A 19416-nucleotide genomic window follows, 5' to 3' on the forward strand; every position below is an offset into this window, starting at 1 on the left:
TGTGTACTTACGAAGGTGGACGGAGTGCAAATTATCGTTTGTCTTTCGTCGAGGATGTGCAAAAGGCTTCCGCCATCCGCCGTTCATAAAATGACAAATGACCAGCCATTAGACCGATTTCGTGGTCATTCCGCGGTTCCTTCGCTCACGAGAGTCGCACGCAAAAAATTAATTACCATGAGCGTTCGGCCGCGCGATGCTGCAATTGCCGTTTTCGAGTGTCATCGACTCTTCGACCAGTCACCAGGACGCACAAAATGCGCCGCTCTTATCCTTGCGAACGTGTTGGAACGGAATTTATCACCCGGCCGGAGGTCGTGCCGCGTTAATACGTTTGAAAGCCATGACTGACTCCTTCTGATAAATAGCGCATGTAAGTAGTGAAACGGATTTCTATAGATTGTATGGGTGTGACCGAAAACAGGTATTAATTATCTGCACCTACGTGGAGTTCATGCTGTTTTCTAAATTGAATTACGTATCGTGCTGAGTTTTATTAAAAAACGTGTCATTTTTATATCGAATATGAGGCTGGTAGATACGAAGCGAAAGATTTTTATCAGATAAATGTTCCAAGTTTTTTATTTCCTCCACGAAATGAAATTAATAATAATTGCATGGGTACGTAAACCTAAATAATTCGCTGACAAGATGCGTTCTTACTTTTTCTGCTAAGTCAAATACGTAAAATTCGTTAGCTGTATATACAGATTTTCGTGACTGTCTGTATATCTATGTTCGAAATAAAGGTTTTCTGATAACGATACATTCTATCCGACTCTAGCACTGGAAATAAAGATGGAATGCCATATATGAAATCCTCCGAGTTTTAATATCGCGCTCATCAAAGTGCTACTCGCACTTTTTACTGTTCGATCGCGTTACGTACGTACGTACGAACGCATATAAAGGAAAAAAGAAACAGATGTAGCGCATTTCGCGAAAGGAGAAGCAAAACCATCTGCGCTTTTAATCCTCTATTTAGACCGTTCAAACCGTTAGTCAGCGGTAAAGGAACCACAGATACGTTTTCCCTCGGTGGTTTTCGACGTTAGATGGTCTTCAATGGAGGCGTTCAGGTGGCTGCGCCGCGGTTTTCCACGATACAGCGTCCTGCACGGAGATTTCTGTGTGTTTTACCACGCGGCAGTCGTGTAAAAGCTTGCGGATAAAAAAGGGGCACGTCTTTGAAAATCGCAGGCTAATATCATGCGGCGAAACTCGGTCGATGTGAAATGAGCGTTAATGGAAATGGATCGAAGAGCGACTTTTCCTCCTCGAACGAGCAAAGGAACTTCAACCAGTGATTGTCAGCCATTTACGACCTTTCCTTCGTATGGTCTCAATGTATCAGTTTTTTACGAGTTATGGATGGCGTAAAAATTAAAAAACAATTACTACGTCATATGAAAGAGAGATCAGACAATATTTTGTAGCAGAGGTAATAAACCAGAGATAGCAGATGAATATGACGATGAATAGCTATTCGTACGTTCATACAGATTCACTTTACTATGACATAAATTGAAACAGCACGATACATACTTAATAGTAATTTTAAGCATAGAAGAGAACGCCGATGATACGATAAAGGAAGACTTCATTACCCATATTAATTTTATTATTGATATTTTTGTAGAATAAAATTAAACATGACATTTAAATTTCCTCGTATCCTCTGATACTATGCAACAAATACATACAGAGATGATGTTACGTCCGAATATTAACGTAACTGTACTTTATTATTAAGATTAGATAGAGTATAACATCATTATCAAGCAAATAAACGATTCGTGCAAATTTTCAGGCATATATTTTCTAAAAACGTTTGTTTACGTTACGGGAAACCAGCCACGTATCGCTAAATCGTTCCGCTCTATTCCGAATTACACTGCGTATCATCGGCTCGATCTTTACAAGACTCATAAATCTAAGACTAGTTATTTCCAGCCGTAAACTGCTTGCTTGGCTTACTTGTTGAATGACCACAAAATTAATCGAAATTTATTGAGAAATTAATCACGACGCCACAATATCACAGAACCGGGATGTCTTCTAACGGTACCGTGTCTGTTCGCCGCGAAAACCTGTAAAATTTCTAGCCTTCGCTTTCTACGATTCCCGAATATCGCTACTCGAATATCAAATGATTCGTAAAGCGACGAGATCAAGTTCAATGTGTACAAACTAGCAAATCTGAATCAGAGTATGGACACTGTGAATCTTCGAATCGACGATCACCGTATCTGTTCGTTATTTTTCTCAATACGAATCAAAACGAATTATTCGATGTTTTGCAAAACCATATTGGATATCGCTGACGTCCTTCTGTACGTAAACCGGCGTAAAAACTATTAATTAACACGACATACGAACGAAAAAGTTACCACGCGTTCTGTTTTTCATCCTTGCCAGCACCTGTTGAAACAAATGTTCAACAAACCCGGCTGAACCACGGGGATAACGTTCGATCACACACGCTCATAGCACAGTTTTGTAACTGCAACGCGATCGGCAATTGCAATCGCAATTAACCACTTTCGAATTCACTACGAAGCTTGTATTGTAGTATATTAATTCGCTTGGAGCAACGTTTGTTTCCCTGTACCGAGTTAAAATTGTATTTTTTCTTTCCACAATTCACAGAGTTTGTCCGATGCTTCCCGAGATTCTATCGAAAAACGAATTCTCCCTAATCGTTTAACGCTGTAGCCATATAACGAAGAATTCAGAACGAACGACTCAAGAACACAAATATTTCCTTATTACAAAGATTCTCTGCATGTCGAGTATTAGATACAAAGAATACTTGCGTTTGATTTTTTATAGGAAATGAATATTATTAAGTGCGTGAAGCGTAATAACATCTGAAATATGAAATCTATCTTACTATATTACATAGCTGGAATCCTATTAAAAAATCCTTTTATCCAACCAATTATAGCTTCGTATCGATGCTAATACCAGATATTTCATTGTAACAATTGTCATTCAACGATAGCCGCTTGCAACGAATAATTAAATCATAAAAGTAACAATGGAAAAGAAAGAACGAAGAGGAGAGGGAGAACGCAATGATTAAAGGGTTCGCGAAGGAAAGGGCCGTTTTAATAAATAGAGAACTTTTACAAGGAAGTTTGGGAAGTTGCGAAGTCGGTGCCACATTATTTTCCGTCTTACAGCCCAGAAAGCTGAACTTCGCTATTGAAATTCCAATTTTTTTCTGCCTCTCCTTTTCTCTCAGTGGACCGGGAATTTCTTTTCCTTTGTCATTTGACGATAAATTCAGAAGGGGCTTAGAGCAGCGGTTTAATTAAACTAGTTTAACTGTCATTCCGTTCCTTCGACTTAGCTTGTTCCACACTGTCCACTCAAATCGATAACGCGGCTTTCGTTCTACATTTTTATTACATCTACGTACGGATTGTAGGCTTTAATATTAATTTTCCGTGACAAAGGAGGGCCTACTCCATTACGTACGGGAAACGACCAAATATCCAGCTTTATTGGAAACTTTTATCCGACGTTGCGTCCTTCTACGAATAAAACATTCGAAATGAAACTATTCACTGCGATATTAACGCTTTAAATTACATTCGGTATTGAGAAATCGGTTAGCTAGTAGCTTTAGCAATTGCGCTAGATAAGAACACTATTAAAAGCTGGTCGCGTTTCGAATGTAATTTTTAGCTTCTTTATCAACTTAAAACCGTGCCGGATAGAGACGTGTTGCCATTAAATGTTCGATCGACGTTCGCGATAGGTGGTAAAATCCAAGTTGAACGCGATCAGTTAAGGGTTCTGACATTTACCATCTCGCAGCGTTTCATCCAGTAGAAAATTTATTTTGTTGCCTTCGCTTCGGTCACGAATAATTTCCCTATGAGAGAAACGCGACCGCGAACCTGTCAGCAATTTCTGAGAAACGTTTTCTTAGTCTTCGTCATCTTGGAGGCTTGACGTGGAACGCAGGAATTTACGCATATTCGTACACACGGATTGCATAAAGTGCATTTATATCTATCCTCGACTTGTCATTATCCATAGAGAATGGAGATTAAATCAATCAAAGAACAGCCTGGCTATTTTTTACTCTCACGCAGAACACGCAATGAGAAATTTATTTCAATGGAAAATAGATACTATAAATGTTTCTCAATGGCACGCAATATCGTTTTGCAACGCGGTGAATCTTGCTTTTACATGGCTGAACGTTTATGTTAAAATTCTACGTGTGATTTTTCGTTTTCGCTGAGTAAATATTACAAAGGCAGAGCTTGTACCCTGATGGTCTCTTGAAAGCAATAATATCGCGATTCTGATGGAAAGAAATCGATTTAAATCAGGAATTTTTCCTCTTAAAAATGGAAACATTTATTCTAAATAATTACGAGGAAGTAATAATTATATATTTATTGAATTGTTTGGAAGGATCGATTTTTAGATAAACGAGGAGCTACGTATATTGTAAACAAATAAGACGTCTTCTTCTTTTACAATTTTTCTGTTATTTCTTGTACGATATATTCTGAATTATTTGCAATTAATACTTTGATCGATGGAAGGTAGCTTTTTAAAGGGCGTCTTTCAACTTATGGCCAAAGTTCTCGTCTTTAGAAAGAGGAAAAGACTTCTTGAAACATCGCGCATTTTATATATCGTCGTTTCAGTGAGTCCTTTTCCTTTTTGAAAGAACACAATGTATTCGATTTCCTTCGTCTTCGAAATATTACAATTTCCATAAAAATTAACCAAATACGATAAAACTTGTCTGAAAGATACGTGAATTTTCGTTTGTTTCGAAGTATTTGAGATATCGCTTATATAACTTTGCAGACAAGCCGATATACGAACTTGCAATTAAAATTTTAACGAGATATACGAACAGTAAAAGTATTTGGCGTTGTAGTTGTACAATAGTTGCAAGCTTATCGAAATACAATATTCGATACACTGCAAGTATGTGTAGCTATGTAGAAAAAAGAACGGTAGGAAAAATTTTGCGGATGCAGTTATTGCTTTTTCGATGCAAACAAGGTTGAACGTTAAGAAAATGTATCTTCATTGTTTTCCATTACGTTTCATTTAAAAGAAGGAATTTCATAGCATAATTAACGTCGATGTTCCTAAAATACCAACTGTTGAGGAAACTTTCAAGCTCCACAGACGGTGGCTTGCATTAACTACATAAATTATGCTCCTTTCGATGCCTGACATAACTCGATAATCAATATTGACTTCTGAATTAAGATTTCGTACGGTAACTTTGACGTAAGTATAATTCCGCAGGGATATCAGAATTTATCAGTGAAGGGAAGTTTATAATAACTGATATTCTAATAGAATATTATTAAAACGGAATATTAAATCGTAATATCTACTCTAATTATTTTGATGATATATTCAGCTTATAAAAATATTTTGTTCCAACTATACAACAATGTTAGCTTTAACATTTTAGAAGATCTCACTTTTTAACTTTTATGCGAGTTATACAAATTACACACGAAATATTAATTTTCGAAAAATTTAGAAACGATAGAAACGAAATTGGTGAATTTGAAAATCAAGCGATAAATTATCTCGTGGAGAAAGACAGATGCTATAAATATCGTTGCCAAGAAAACTTTTCCGCAAAGAGATTGACTTAAGACGATGGTTCCTAGCCGATGGCCCGCAGGCCTCCGGAAGACCGCGAGATCTAAATTATTATAATTTATTATTCGAATAAAAAATACTTTATACGCATATTTATTTATTTATAATAATTCTTCTCTTCAAATTTGAAGGTTGCCGATGACCAGTTGTTGAGTGTTTTAAATATACATATTTGCCACATTGCGGATTCAAGTCTTGAGCTAAGTCTTGAGGTTACGCGGCAACGGAAAAGCTTGAGAATCGTTAGTCCGACATAAAGAAAAACTTAAAATTGAGACCAACATCGCAGGAACAAAATATTTCAAGCATATTTTCTTCGATAAGTCCAAAAACAACTGTCTAGTTTATACTTTTTTAATTTCGATATTTCGATGGCCATACTCTGTTAAACTTATCGATCATTAAAAATACAACGAAATACGTGTACATACATATACATGCTTGAAATAAAATCTGCAGAGTAATACAATTTCTCAAGCGTGAAAGCTAAAGCGCAAAATGTCTGCTCGCTGAAATGTCGAAACAAAAACAAAAGTGAACGGATGTTCATCTTTTTTATAACATGACTTCACTTTGAATAGCTATACGTGTGCCGTGTATACGCACGTATACTTTAATTTCTCTCGTTGCCCTTTGATCTTTCAAATTTCTCTTACAAACGTAATTAATTGATTCTCATACGACGTAATTCGAAAGCAAGGTGCTTAACTTATACCACAGTCCGGATAATACGTATCTTTTCCTTCGTCCGTTTCTTTTGTAATTTGGTTTCCAACTGCACAGTTAGTGTAACAATCGAATCGTTGCCTCTATGTATTTCTTTTTGCTTCGCTTAATGGTAATTCCTATAAGATGTCCCTTCATTCAACGTAGAATGCAACAAGCTAAGTACGTATTCCTTATACGAATACTCAATGAGTTTACCCATTGAAGACCAAAGTTGTATGAACGTAACGTTTCACTCGTAATTCCTTTGTAGTGAACTTGTATCGTACAATTCTATAAAATTCATATCCTATTTATGAAAAGGAATTTCGAGAATTCGTTCGATATTTTCTTCGTTACTAGATTCTACGAGTTTATGAAAGAAGAAATTGAAGTATTCTATCCAGCTATGATAAACTATATTTTTCGAATGTTAAAAATTCGTTTTCGACCTTCGTCCTGTGCAACGGGCTTCTATAATACACGTTTTGTAACTTGACAAAACGATAACTTGCTTCGATAACGTTGCCTGAAACTTTGCCTATTATTTCGATACTTGAACCATGACGAGCTAAACACGAGACTTTTTTGTCCTCGTATTTGGCTTCGTACTTGGTCAAAAGTTGCCAAAAAATTTCGAGTAACGGAGACAAAGGCGTTGATTATCTTCCAGCGTGGTGGGATCAGATATAAATAATAATAACTGTGTACAACTTACTTGGCTTATCCAGATCAGATATCTCCAGCTGCGAGCACACCGTGGCAATCCCCAACACGAACACCGTGGTCGTAGTCGCGACACTCCACCGGCACCTCCACCACCACATTTTGTCTCCTTTTCGCGCACTCTTGGCACACACACCGTCGAACCAACACCCCGACCGACCTAGCCGCCCCCGCGCTCGCCGCCTTTTCAGCGGTTACCTAGTCTCACGATCGTCGTGAACCGGCACTAATTGCAGCTGCTGTTGCTGCTGCCGCGACCGGTGCAGTCGGTGTTCTCCTTCTTGTTGCCGATGTTGCCGCCACTGCTGCATTGCGCCGCCGTCGTCGACATCCTCTCGACGCCTTTCTGTCCTCCTCGACTCCTCGCTACACCCTCGACGATCACCACTTTTGTCACTCGATCGGAGATTTCAACTGTGATCAATGATTTCGTCGTCGACCATTTAATCGACGTACAACACACTACGAACCAAAGCTTCCCTCTGCTATCCCCGAGAGTCTTTTCTTCCCCGAGTCTTTCTTCCAACGACTCGACGAACCAATTGATCTTGTAACCTTCCCTTCGAGTACTCGTTCCAATTACGGTGGCGAGATCACCTTCCAAGGGAGTCTCAATTAATCCACTTGTAAGATAGTAACTGAACGAGAGGTGTTCGAACGTTGTGATGGTTTCTCGCGCGATTGTTAGCCAAGAAGTTTCCAGCAACTTTCTAACTGGTACTAAGTTCGTTGGATATCAGGCTGGGATAGCTGCGTCGCAGAGTTGGCAGATTCTTCTTGAGAAAATTCGTTAGAAAATGTGTGCGGTCGGATTTCGATGGCAGTTAGAAGCGTTAGGTGAAACTTTGTGTCCTTCGATGTATTCACCGTAAAACGTGAACCATGTTAAATATTAATGCGACGTCGGGCTGAGTAATAAAATCTCCGCAAGATTCGAAACTTGTACGCACTTCCGAGAGACGCGAGTATCGCTTCGAGTTTGTCGAATTACGGTCTAAGTTCAAGATCGATGTACGTGTACACGCTATTGACGTTAGATCTTCGATCGTCCAGCTTGATGTATAAATTCAATCGTGAATTCGAGGAAATTGAAATTCGGCAGTAGTATGACGCACTGTGCGTAAAAATCGTGGAAAAGGCGGCAGTGTGATCTGTAGCGAAGCACGTCAAGTATGAGACTGAAGGGACGCGTTTGACTCGTTCTAACGTCCCTGAGAAATCGTACCGTGCTTGCACAAAACCATCCACGTCCGATAGACTTCGATAGACTGTCTTGTCCTCGAATCGTAGCGTGGGTGGAACTACGTCGAGCTTCTGGATATTTCTCGTATCGAATACGCAATGTTATTGCGAAGAGAAAGCAGCAAAAGTGCAGAACGACGATCACGAGTTCGTTCAAAATTCAAAGTTCGAATTGCCAGTTTCGCGAGAATTGGTCGACTTCGAAACGGGTCGCACTGAACCGCAAGTAACGCTCCGGACACGAGTCTAGTTTACTGCACCACTAGCTCCGAATGAACTCGTCGGTTTGCCCCTATCTCACGGCTCGTTACTCGCGTCGCTACTCGAGGGGCGCGTACACGGAAGGACATTCGCACAGCAGAGGCATCCACCCGGGATTCGTGCGGTCCTCGTAATTAAATCCCTGCGTATCGATATTAATCAGTCAACGAAATTGAGTCCGCGAACGTTACTAAGTTAATTACTCGGTCACCCGGCGACCACGAGTATCGCGATCAGATTTATGAACCCGACTCTCCGCAAATTATTCCTCCAAACACGAAACTTCGTTTCTAATTTTATTTTATTTGATTTTCTTCTCTCCACTTTCTCTTTTGTCTCGTACAGCGAATCAGATCTAAATGAATTTCCAGACTAACTGTATTTCGCATTTACCGCAGCGTAAACACGTGTGTAAGTCTTCTTAACGATTGTTGCAGGAAGTCAGGCACCGTCGGCAAATTGTCTTCCGTACACAATACCATCACATTGTCCAACATATTCACTATGATCGATCATTTACATTTTTAAAAGGAAAAGACAAGATGCTTCGTGTCAGTCTGTCTTCGCCATCGGTCTTGTCGGACGGGTCATCGATCGAGCGAGACAGATGAGAAACGTGACGGCACGCAGAAGCCGAGATCACGTTGTCTCGGCACGATTTTAATTCATAGATCACACAATGCCACTGTGATCGTACTCGAATACGAGTTTACAAGAAATGCCCCACGTGATAGAACCACGTCGAGTCCTGACCCGTGGCGGCTCGGTACTGAAACCATTGAATAGCGTGAAGGACCACCGCAAGCCGGTTCGGCTGCCTTCGCGGCTACTCGGTCGACTTCGGGCACGCTCGCGTTTCACGTTTCTGTCTCGCTCGTCAATCCGTCCTCGTCTCGGCTGGCGCTACGTCCATCTCTGCTTTTCTCTCTCGGTTTCCTACGGTCCGTTCGGTCGGACCGGGTCTTCTCGCCTCTTCCGCGCGCGTTCTCCACCACGCACTACGCGTTGAGATCATTATGATTTAGTGGCGGCGGGGCTAATGAGCCGCCATCGTCGTAATCGCCGCAGTACAGGGCATGCAATATCTTTGAAGGATCGACAAGGTGACGCGAATTCGCGCCGGCTGAACGACAGCTTGTATATATGGAATTTGAACGGTGTTCTCGTTGGTTTTTAATAAAGCTGGTAATATACCGTTGCCGCGAGAACGTCTTCGAGAGCCGTGTTCCGACTAAATCATTTTCGAGACAGGTTTTTATTAGTAAAGGAACTAACGCCGAACGCGAGGTGTTGAAATTCTTGAAAATTGCCGCGTTATATAAGATCCGGGGCGAGCCGACCTCTTCGCTTATTCCACTCTAAACGCTTGCGAAATTAATATGTTTTATAGGTCGATGACGACCGTAATTCTCTCATCTCGCAATATCACGCGAATTGGTTAATATTCATGGTGTTTTAGGGTCAGATTGCTTTGGAGAATCTTCGACAAATCAGATTTTCTCCCATAAAATATTTATGCCGGCATACCGAGAAATACGGTTATGAGGATTTCAGGTGTTTTATCTGCGTTGCTTGTGTTTGAAATTTCTCTCGGAATACAAGATTTTTATTTATTAACTCCTTCGAGATTCCGACTGTATAAAATATCTATATGCGTCCTATCGGATCTTTCCTCGTAATTGATTTTAAAAATCACGCGACTGCCACTCAATTTCTAATTTATTCAGATCGATCGATAAATCTTGTTACGACCTAGTACTACTATTCGTGTTTGTCTTTATAAACATGGAGTAGAGAATTATTAGTTTCCATTAATCTCTGTCAGTCTGCGCCAAGTCATTGTAAAGGCAAGATATTGTGCAGTGATGATACAGTGATATGACCCTTAGTTTCATTGTCAGTGATAATACAAATTCGCCATTATTTACACGTTTGTGCTTCTTCGCTACTTCTGTATCCACCTGTATCTCTATACAAATTGTTTTTCGTTCCTTGACGACTGTTATTTCGAAATATGTACCTAACCGTATAGCTTTACTACTTTCTTATCACTTGCTCTTTTTATGTAACGATTAATCATCGTACTTTGAAGAAATTCCATTTACGATATACATCGATATGGATATTGTGTCACGCCTCTTTTGTAAAAGTCTTCGAATTCTTCGTCAGAACGAAAGCTTGTTGCATCTTTTACGATCTCGAAATCATTTAATCTTTCACGACTGAACAAGTTGTCGAAAGCTCGAAAAAGTCCCAAAGGTATTAAATTTGGAGTATTTGGAGTTTTTTAAAGGTATTTAATTTGGAACAATTAAGAAACATCTTTAATTTAGTACGTGTTAAATAGATATTAGCGATACAATGAACTCAAGCGTAAGACTCTACGCCTAGTGAAATTCGTACTTGCTAAATTTACTGGATAGGCACTTCACTCGTTTACGTTCTATAAAGGCGCTGCTCCTCTTTCTAAAATTCTCATTCATCATACAGTACTTTCCTGTAAAAAGACTCAGCCTCGTATAGATATGCGTTCCTGCACGTGCACGTGCCACTACCACCCAGGAGCTTCACTGTCTACTCGCATTCTTCAAATTCATAGCTTTTATGTATTGCACATAGTTCCTAAAATTCTTCCATTCTTGAAATATATTAAATAATCAAATGATAAATCGTTGAATAAATTAATTGCCTACATGTATCGTATCGTAAGACATACATAATGCGAAGAATTTTTAGAAACATACGAATGCAAGCAGTACGTGGAAATTTGCAAAAACTCACAGGAACAATGGAATAAACACGTATTTACATTTACACGTATTTAAATACACACGTAAGCAACTTATTAATGTGACTCATAAAATAGAAGCCTATAATCTATAACTTGTACTTTTTCAATTTACTAGTACTATTAATTAATTAATCAATTTTTGTACAAGAGGATCCTACTCAATGGCCTTTGAATCAACGTTCATAAAAGCTTCCATTATCGACTTTTGGTATCGAAACTGTTTCAATCTTGAATACGGTATGTGAATTAAAAGAAAGGAAACTTTCATTCGGAGGAATTTTGATTTGACCCAGACTTTCTACAACTTGACTGCGATCATAACGCATATTAAACGTATTAACTAACTTTGTGACTGTGTGTATAATCGTTACAAAGTACCTTTCATAAAATGGCTACGTTTCTAGGTATATGATACTCGTCCTTGTGAACAGTGGTTACTTTAAGAGTTTCAATTCAAAATTATTTCACGCCAACAAACGAGCTCCTAATTTTATAACTCCGTGATAAGCATTATCGGTGAGAATCAGTTCGAAAGTTAATGCGTTCGATACAGAAAATACGTTTCACCAGCGTGGCCGACGGTAACTTTAAATGCTCCGTTTACAGATTTAAGCGCGGCCAAGTCGGAACGAGGTTAATGAGCATCACGAAACATATGTTTCGATTGGAACACTGAAGGGTTCAGAGGGGGTAGGACGCTTATTTGCGTCATAAACATGTTCATGAAAACTGATAGTTCGTGCATAGGTGGTGCACGCGCGAGATAACACCCCTCGAAACTTCATGACTACGAGAACTCTCTGCGATCACGATAAATTCCGGCTTTCGTGTTTCCGTCGCTATCGGGAATCGCCTGCAAATCACTTCCTAATCCTCATCGAGTAGGTATCTGTGAAGGTATCTTTCCCAAATCCCCTTTGAACGTTTGAGAACATTCCCGGCTTAGTTATGTGTATCGTTGTTTTCCTACCGTTCGCGATCTGTAACGCTAGGTAGGGTGAAATTTTTCTTTCTTGGGAATTCACGTGAAACCATTTCATTGCTCTTTGATAACATTATCGAACGATTAAATGAGTATGCGTATAGTGCGTTTTGCAGATGAATTATGAACATTGAGAAAGATGCTTTACTTCTATAGATAGAATAATAAAATCAGATATTACGTACACGTTAATTGGAAGGTATTTTGTTAGAATTAAAAAGATACGGTAGATATAAATTCTGGTTTGGACATTAAGAGATGAAAAGAGGATATCTGAACTGAAGAGCTGTCATATGAAAAAAAAATTAGGTGTTAGAGCGGAGCAAATTAGGTAGGAATTTTCTCCTTGCTTATTTTTGTGTTAATCGTCATTGATGATTATTGCGGTCATTAGCGAGAAGTATTAATACTGTAAAATAGCACCTGAAATACTGCCTTGAACACTTTCTCACTTTCTTAATAGTACAAGTTGTAATTATCCGAGCATTATGTCCTCACTGCTCAAAAAGCAGACTTATAAAAACAAAAATTTCAAGAATAGATACATACAGGCCTAGTATTGTATACAAGATATTTCAAGCTACGTATATAAACTCAAATTATATATATATATATATGTGTGTGATTTTGAATGAATCGATAAAACGATATAAAAATATTTCCTTCGAACATTTTTGTATATTTTTTTTTTTACAATTAAAGAGAAATAATATATATAATTAAAAAAGGGTAATAATATTAATTAGAACATAATAAATCAACAAGAATACCTAGATATATATAGCAAAATCCATCATAGGATTTTAAGGACTTAAAACGACGTTATGATTTACGATTAATTAAGTAATGACCTATCGAAAGAAGATTTATAGTTCAGTTTGCTAGTAGTGGAACAAATTGAACTGCGATATGCCTGTAACTGTCTAAAACGAACCAGCCTCGATTAAGGTTTTATTGTAAGCATCGCACCTTAACCCTGAGGTTAAGTGAATATATCCCCGAGACATTTATCTAGAGAACAGGTTTTAATCTTTGAAAGACATGAACAAATCATCGTAATTTTAAATCGTATCGCAACTTTGTACGTTCATGATTAAAATGGTATTATCCATGAAAGCATTTCTTGCATGACAAATGGATAAACGACGAGTTTAATATCACGTATATAATTTTTATAAGTCTAATTACAACAATTTCAGTTTTTCATCGGTGCATAGACAACCGTAGTCTACAAATAACTTCATCCACAACAGAAAACATATTTTCAATCTCTTATTGCGTTTATTTTCATTTCCGTCACTTTATCCGAACTTTCATTTTAATTTTGTTTCTATGGGTTGTTTCTTCCTAACGACCGAGTCCCTGATAATGTGATAATGCTTTCTCGTATCGCATGTATCGTATGCATCGTTAATTTAAGCGCATATCAGAATCAGAGAAATCTCGAACGACTTTAAATCTCAGTCACTGCAGTGAAAACTAATCGTGTGGCTCGCACGCTATCGAATTTAACGTACTTTTTAAAAAGTCTCGATGCCTGGCGAGATCGAATTGTAATCAGAGACTACGATCGATGTGTGCCCGTGAGCAGATCAACGTGTCAGGATCAACAATAATTTATCTACATCGAGATAGCTGTACTGTGAGCGCGTTCTCTCACTTGCGTTTTTAATTTGCGAACTGAGGCCGGTGTTCAGTTTCAATTTCCCTTCAAATTGGAAAATTGTTTTCTCCTTGCTGGCGAGAAGCGGAGAATTACCGTGAGTCACAAAATTATTGGCAACGACAGGGACAGAAAAATGAAAAATGGAAAATAAAAAGATCATACCGGCAAGCTTTTACATCTTTTATTCGTTTGAAAACTGTTTCAAATAGAATTTGGACTGTCGAAAATATAAAATATAACACTGATTATATTTATAATTATGTTAATTATTACGGCGTGAAAAAATTATAGTTGAATTATCGAGACGATCTCTGAAACTATAAACGATGGATTTAAATCCTCTAAAAGGTAAATTGAAGCAAAATACTACGAAGATTTCAAATATTTTTTATTTATGTAAAAATACGTATTCAAAGCAGAAAGACATCTGGACAACAAAAATTAATTTCATTACGTTCGAAATTCACAGAATAAGTTCCGATTGTTTTTACAGTAAAAAAAAAAAAGAAAAAAAAACAGAAACAATAAAAGAAGAAGATGTGACAGGAAAAAGTTATCGAAAGTTTGATCTTTCCTTCGATGCTTCCACTCGAAATTTTCTTACAATACTAAATCGAATACCAAAATTGTTTGCACACGAAGGATACAACTTCTCGAGAAACATCTCATGCGACAAAAATAAACTTAATCCTATGTTATCAAGCAACCAATTCAGATATGGAATAAATATTACGTATTTGAAAGTACAAAACGAACATGAGAATCGTGCTTTAAAAAAACGTTTACTGGTGAGAAGATATTAATCGAGAAAACGGTGTACCATAACGACCATAACCGATAACGTTGATCCATTACCTAACAGGTTTAAGAGAACTTGTTGATGGATTATCCTGCTAACCATTACTAATTTATTTTATTATGCAGAACTCACAAGTTGCAGTGCCGCCAAAAATCAATTTATCATAAGCATTAGAACGTTTGTATATCCTACGTTAATTCATAGATTATACTACGATGTATTAGGTATTCAAAAAGCAAAGAGGAGAAGATTAGAAGAGGGAAATAGAAAGCCGAAAGAAGACTAAATTACTATAATTAAATGAAAACAAATCATTCCTGTCGCAAGGAATAGGAAATTGTTAACTGTGCACTGTATTTACATTGGAAGACTGTACAAAATTTCGTCGAAACTATTTCGCAAAATTAAAAAATTGTATTTCATATTTTCTGGAGAATAAAGAGAAGAATTTTTATGCGTAAAATTATTTATCAGTTTTATAATAGAAATTTCCATGACCAAAATGTGTTATCACGTTGTTCAAGCGTTATTTTATGTATCTTACACATAATGAAAGTGCGATTCGTCAATGTTTTACCAGATTATATCCAATCGCTGTATCGGTGAGTAAGCAAAATGTTTTAAATTGTTGGAAACGTACACTCGTTGTCATAAGTTCACCCGATTGATATTGAGACTTATGCAAAGATAGACAAACATTATAGAAGTTTTAGATAAGTAAAACTATACATTACAACACTACATTTTACGATCGTTGCTTCAATCAATTCGCATTATTCAATTTTCTATCGTAATTCCGAATTTCAATTGAGAATTTAAATAAACTGCTTTTAAATAAATGTATCTAATCCGTACGAAACTTTTCGTTCGAACTATGACTCGTAATTAATGTTGCTCGCGTTTCTCTTGCGAATCTTATAAAGTTTTTACGTGATTATCTTACACGAATACAAATCATGATCGGTTGTATGAAACGAAACAGTGTCCCGATACTTATGAACGGGATTGTAGAAACACACATACGCCAGTAACGTGTCCCGACTTTAGCTATGATTATGTACTTACCAATGGTTCATTAATCTTGCAAAGGCGAGGTAGTTTCGTTACGCTACTGATTGACAATGATTATTCATTATGTAGAATCCATTAGCTTTCCTACCAAGTTTTAATCCTTGGATTAAACTCACTACAATACACGAACACATTAATCAATGTTATTTCATTACTATATAATAGTCAAAGATTAATGTCATTGCAGGAAATTTGAAATACCGTGTATTTTCCTAAGGAAGGAAGAGAAAATACGCCGTGGAAGTTTCCAGAAAAATTGCCGCTTCAGACTATTGCTAGATTCTCCATGCGTTTGATTATTTGGAATAAGGCACATCTCACTGATCACACAGTGTTCTATCATATACGTGATATAATATAAGATCTGTTTATAAAATAATGTACAAATTCTTTGAAATTTAGAAAATGTCCGGATGACAGAAGTACTAGTGTAAAGAAAGACATGATTTAAGAGTTTGAAAAATTCTTGCCGTACTCGTGTAAAAAACTTTGATTCGAAGAAACATATTTCTTCAGACATGAAAAATTTCTTAATCTTATGCTTGGTATTCATACGTTGCTAATGGAGCAACTAATCGCGACATGATACACGAAGATTAACGTCGCTATTAAAAAAATAAAAGATATTCAAAGAAGACCTCCCCATTTTCTGTTCCCTAGTTCCCGAACTTAATATCCTATGAATATGCATTACTTAGGTGGCACCAAGCTATAAAATCATGACAAATTCCCTTTTCCAAATGATCATAAATATATCTTCATTAAGGAATTCGGAGATTAAGAATCCTAATGTATAATACGTATACTATGTGAAATATTCTGCAGTATAATTAGCTTAGGCTAGTGATTCATGTATAATAATTTTAAAAATATACGGAGATACGGTCGTACGTTTGGAAACTCTCCGTTCGTACAATAAGAATATGATTAATTATCCATTTTTAATGAATATGTGAAATAATTGAATTTGTAATACGATCCGATTATATTCCCTTTAAACCAGCAAAAATCTATATCATATGAAAATAATTATCAGAGTATATAGGTATACTTTATACCAATCCTTAAAATTATGAATAAAGGGATAGAATGAGAAAAGTAAAAAATAGAAAAAGCATTATAATGTGTATAAAGCAAATACAAGGGGCATAATTAAATACCTTGTATGTTATTTGTTCTTAAAAATAAGAAAGAAATCTATCCTAAATGATACTAATAAACGCAATATTAATTCTGCTTAATATTATATGGATCATATAGTATTAAGCAAGTTACACTGATGTATTCCAAAATTAAAAACTAGAGGAAAGAGATAATACTAGGAGTGTCATTTTATGAAGCATACGTTGGAATTTTAATTTCTGAAAGTCGTTCTTATTAACAATTGGACGTTAATTGTATACATACTTATGGTAATGAAGTTGGGAGATTAAAAAGAAGGTGGAATCGATCGGTTTGACTTCTGAAACGCCCACATAGGATCTAGCACGCAATTCGAAGAAGTAAAATTATTCGTACGAAGATCGCATAATGGCACTAAAATTAACAACCCAAAAGTTCTCGAAAGTCTTCTATTTATCTGCAAAGATAAACATGTTCGAACAATCTAGAAATCCCACACACGAAGCTTTTTCTCTCTTCGTACGACCGTAATCTTCTTTCGAAACTGGCAAAGCATAAAGCATGCTTACACAAACAATCCGCGTAACGTACCGATTCAGTGGGGAAAGCATTAAAAAGTCGTTAAAAGCAGCCATGTTTCAGATTATCGGGGATAAAGCCACTTGAACGCGGATTCGAAAGACTCGGATGCGCTGGTAATCGGTGACCACCATTCAAAACCTGCTGCTGGTGAATTGGTCAGAGTGTGTCTGGTACTAGTCCAGACCGCGTGCCAGATCAACGATATTTTACATCGAGCACAGAACCCGCTTTCATGGCATTCCCAGAGGATTGGAACCTGACACCACGTCATACATCATGGTACACCGTCGAACACCCAGGCTGTTAACCCGAAGCACAAGTTGGATACGATGTTGTATCGCAGGTTTTCCTGGTCTGATCTTCAACTTGTCGAATAAACTATGAAACCTGTCAGTCACATCCTTTCCTCGTTTACGAATTATCTCGTTCGTTTATCTCGTGAACGAATTATCGTCTTCATCGATGGTCTTTATCGAGGTGTCTGCGATCAAGCAACAGTGCTACTATGATTAATTGATGTTTCAACTCTTATTCTTATTTTGCATATATAGGTTTCTGGTTGTACTGAAAGTTGTACTGAAAACTTGGGAAATTTAGATGTAGCTGCCTGTAACAAGAAATATTCGATATACGAATCCCCTATATGGATCATCGAGTAAACTGAATTCTCAATAGAATTATAAAATATCATTGTTCAAGATTAAGATATTCAATATCAACGATTAGGATGCTTTTTTCACTAGCTAATTAACGATCGCCATTCGACATTAAAACCATACTTTTCTCTCACATCTACGAACTAGATTTACACAAAGATATCCACCTGAATAATGTCTTCTGTTTCTTCTTGTACTACTTACAGCACTGAATCACAAAGCATAATTCCTTTTTCTGCCGGCAAATAAGAGAATGTTTGTTCAAAGAACCCACCTTCATTCAACTTCCACGTACTGAGACAAAACAACCCTTCCGATTCGAACGTGCTTATACGTTATGTTAAGCTCTTAACGAGAGCTTAATTCGCGTCAGCCAGGTAAGGCGTCGCCAGCATTGTCGTCGTTATGATCGAAATCGATCAGATAAATGGAATACGTTAGTCCGTGAGTTTGTTCCAGTCGAATGGGAGGGGTACTACGTTAAGTGGAGGGTGAGAAATACTAGATGGTCCGTAACAGTTAACGTTGGAGCAGAATGGTCAGGATGTAATGTAAAAGTGGGTGGAAGAGGACCGCGTAGAAATTTATGTTGGTGTTTACGCGGAGTGGTGTTACCGGTGAAGCTCAGAAGGAGAATAGTTATTACGATTACCGTGCCGAACACCGAGTTTCCATCCGGAAAACAAAAGATTTTACCTCTATCCCGTTTCTTCTTGATTTCTACGTGTACATATTGTTAAGGCTGATGCTGTTCGTGCAACTAGGTATTTAGCAAACAAATCAATCCTATTTTCCAAGTACTAGGGAACCCAAAGTACTTAGCAGCAATAATGACAGCGAGTTAGTACAAAGTTTTAAGTTTTGTCGCTTCATCAAATTCAAAGTTTTCAAAGCTGAAGGGATTACCGCGACAAGGAGATAGATTTACTTTCTAGTAATCTGAGTAAATTCGACGAAAACCAACTGGATACCGATCAAGAACAAATCATTTTTTTCAATTCGTTATAAATTCATAGCTATATCTGATATTCGTAGTAACAAGCTTTTTTGCATTACGTATGAAACCTTGAGAATCAAATCTGCACCTCCCTTTTTATTTTCCAAAGAAATTCCATGTTTAAGCACGATTTAAATCTGCCTTCTTATTGCTGC

General features: G+C 37.4%; 1 protein-coding gene across 2 annotated transcripts in view; it reads right to left on the reverse strand.

Annotated features, from left to right (window-relative positions):
• Window positions 1–19416, reverse strand: part of LOC117212088 (hemicentin-2-like) — a 210192-nt gene that overhangs the window by 157749 nt on the left and 33027 nt on the right. Inside the window, exon 1 of one of the 2 annotated variants that reach the window (XM_033456578.1) lies at window positions 7085–9376. The exons of the other annotated variant lie outside the window; for it this stretch is intronic. Within the exon in view, the coding sequence (XP_033312469.1) occupies window positions 7085–7193 (109 nt within the window). The 5' untranslated portion in view covers window positions 7194–9376. Of the gene's footprint in view, window positions 1–7084; window positions 9377–19416 lie in introns of those variants that run through there. 2 annotated transcript variants of the gene reach the window in all.

Source organism: Bombus bifarius, unplaced genomic scaffold (genome assembly GCF_011952205.1).
Source record: "Bombus bifarius isolate JDL3187 unplaced genomic scaffold, Bbif_JDL3187 scf7180000007970, whole genome shotgun sequence".
Taxonomy (NCBI): domain Eukaryota; kingdom Metazoa; phylum Arthropoda; class Insecta; order Hymenoptera; family Apidae; genus Bombus; species Bombus bifarius.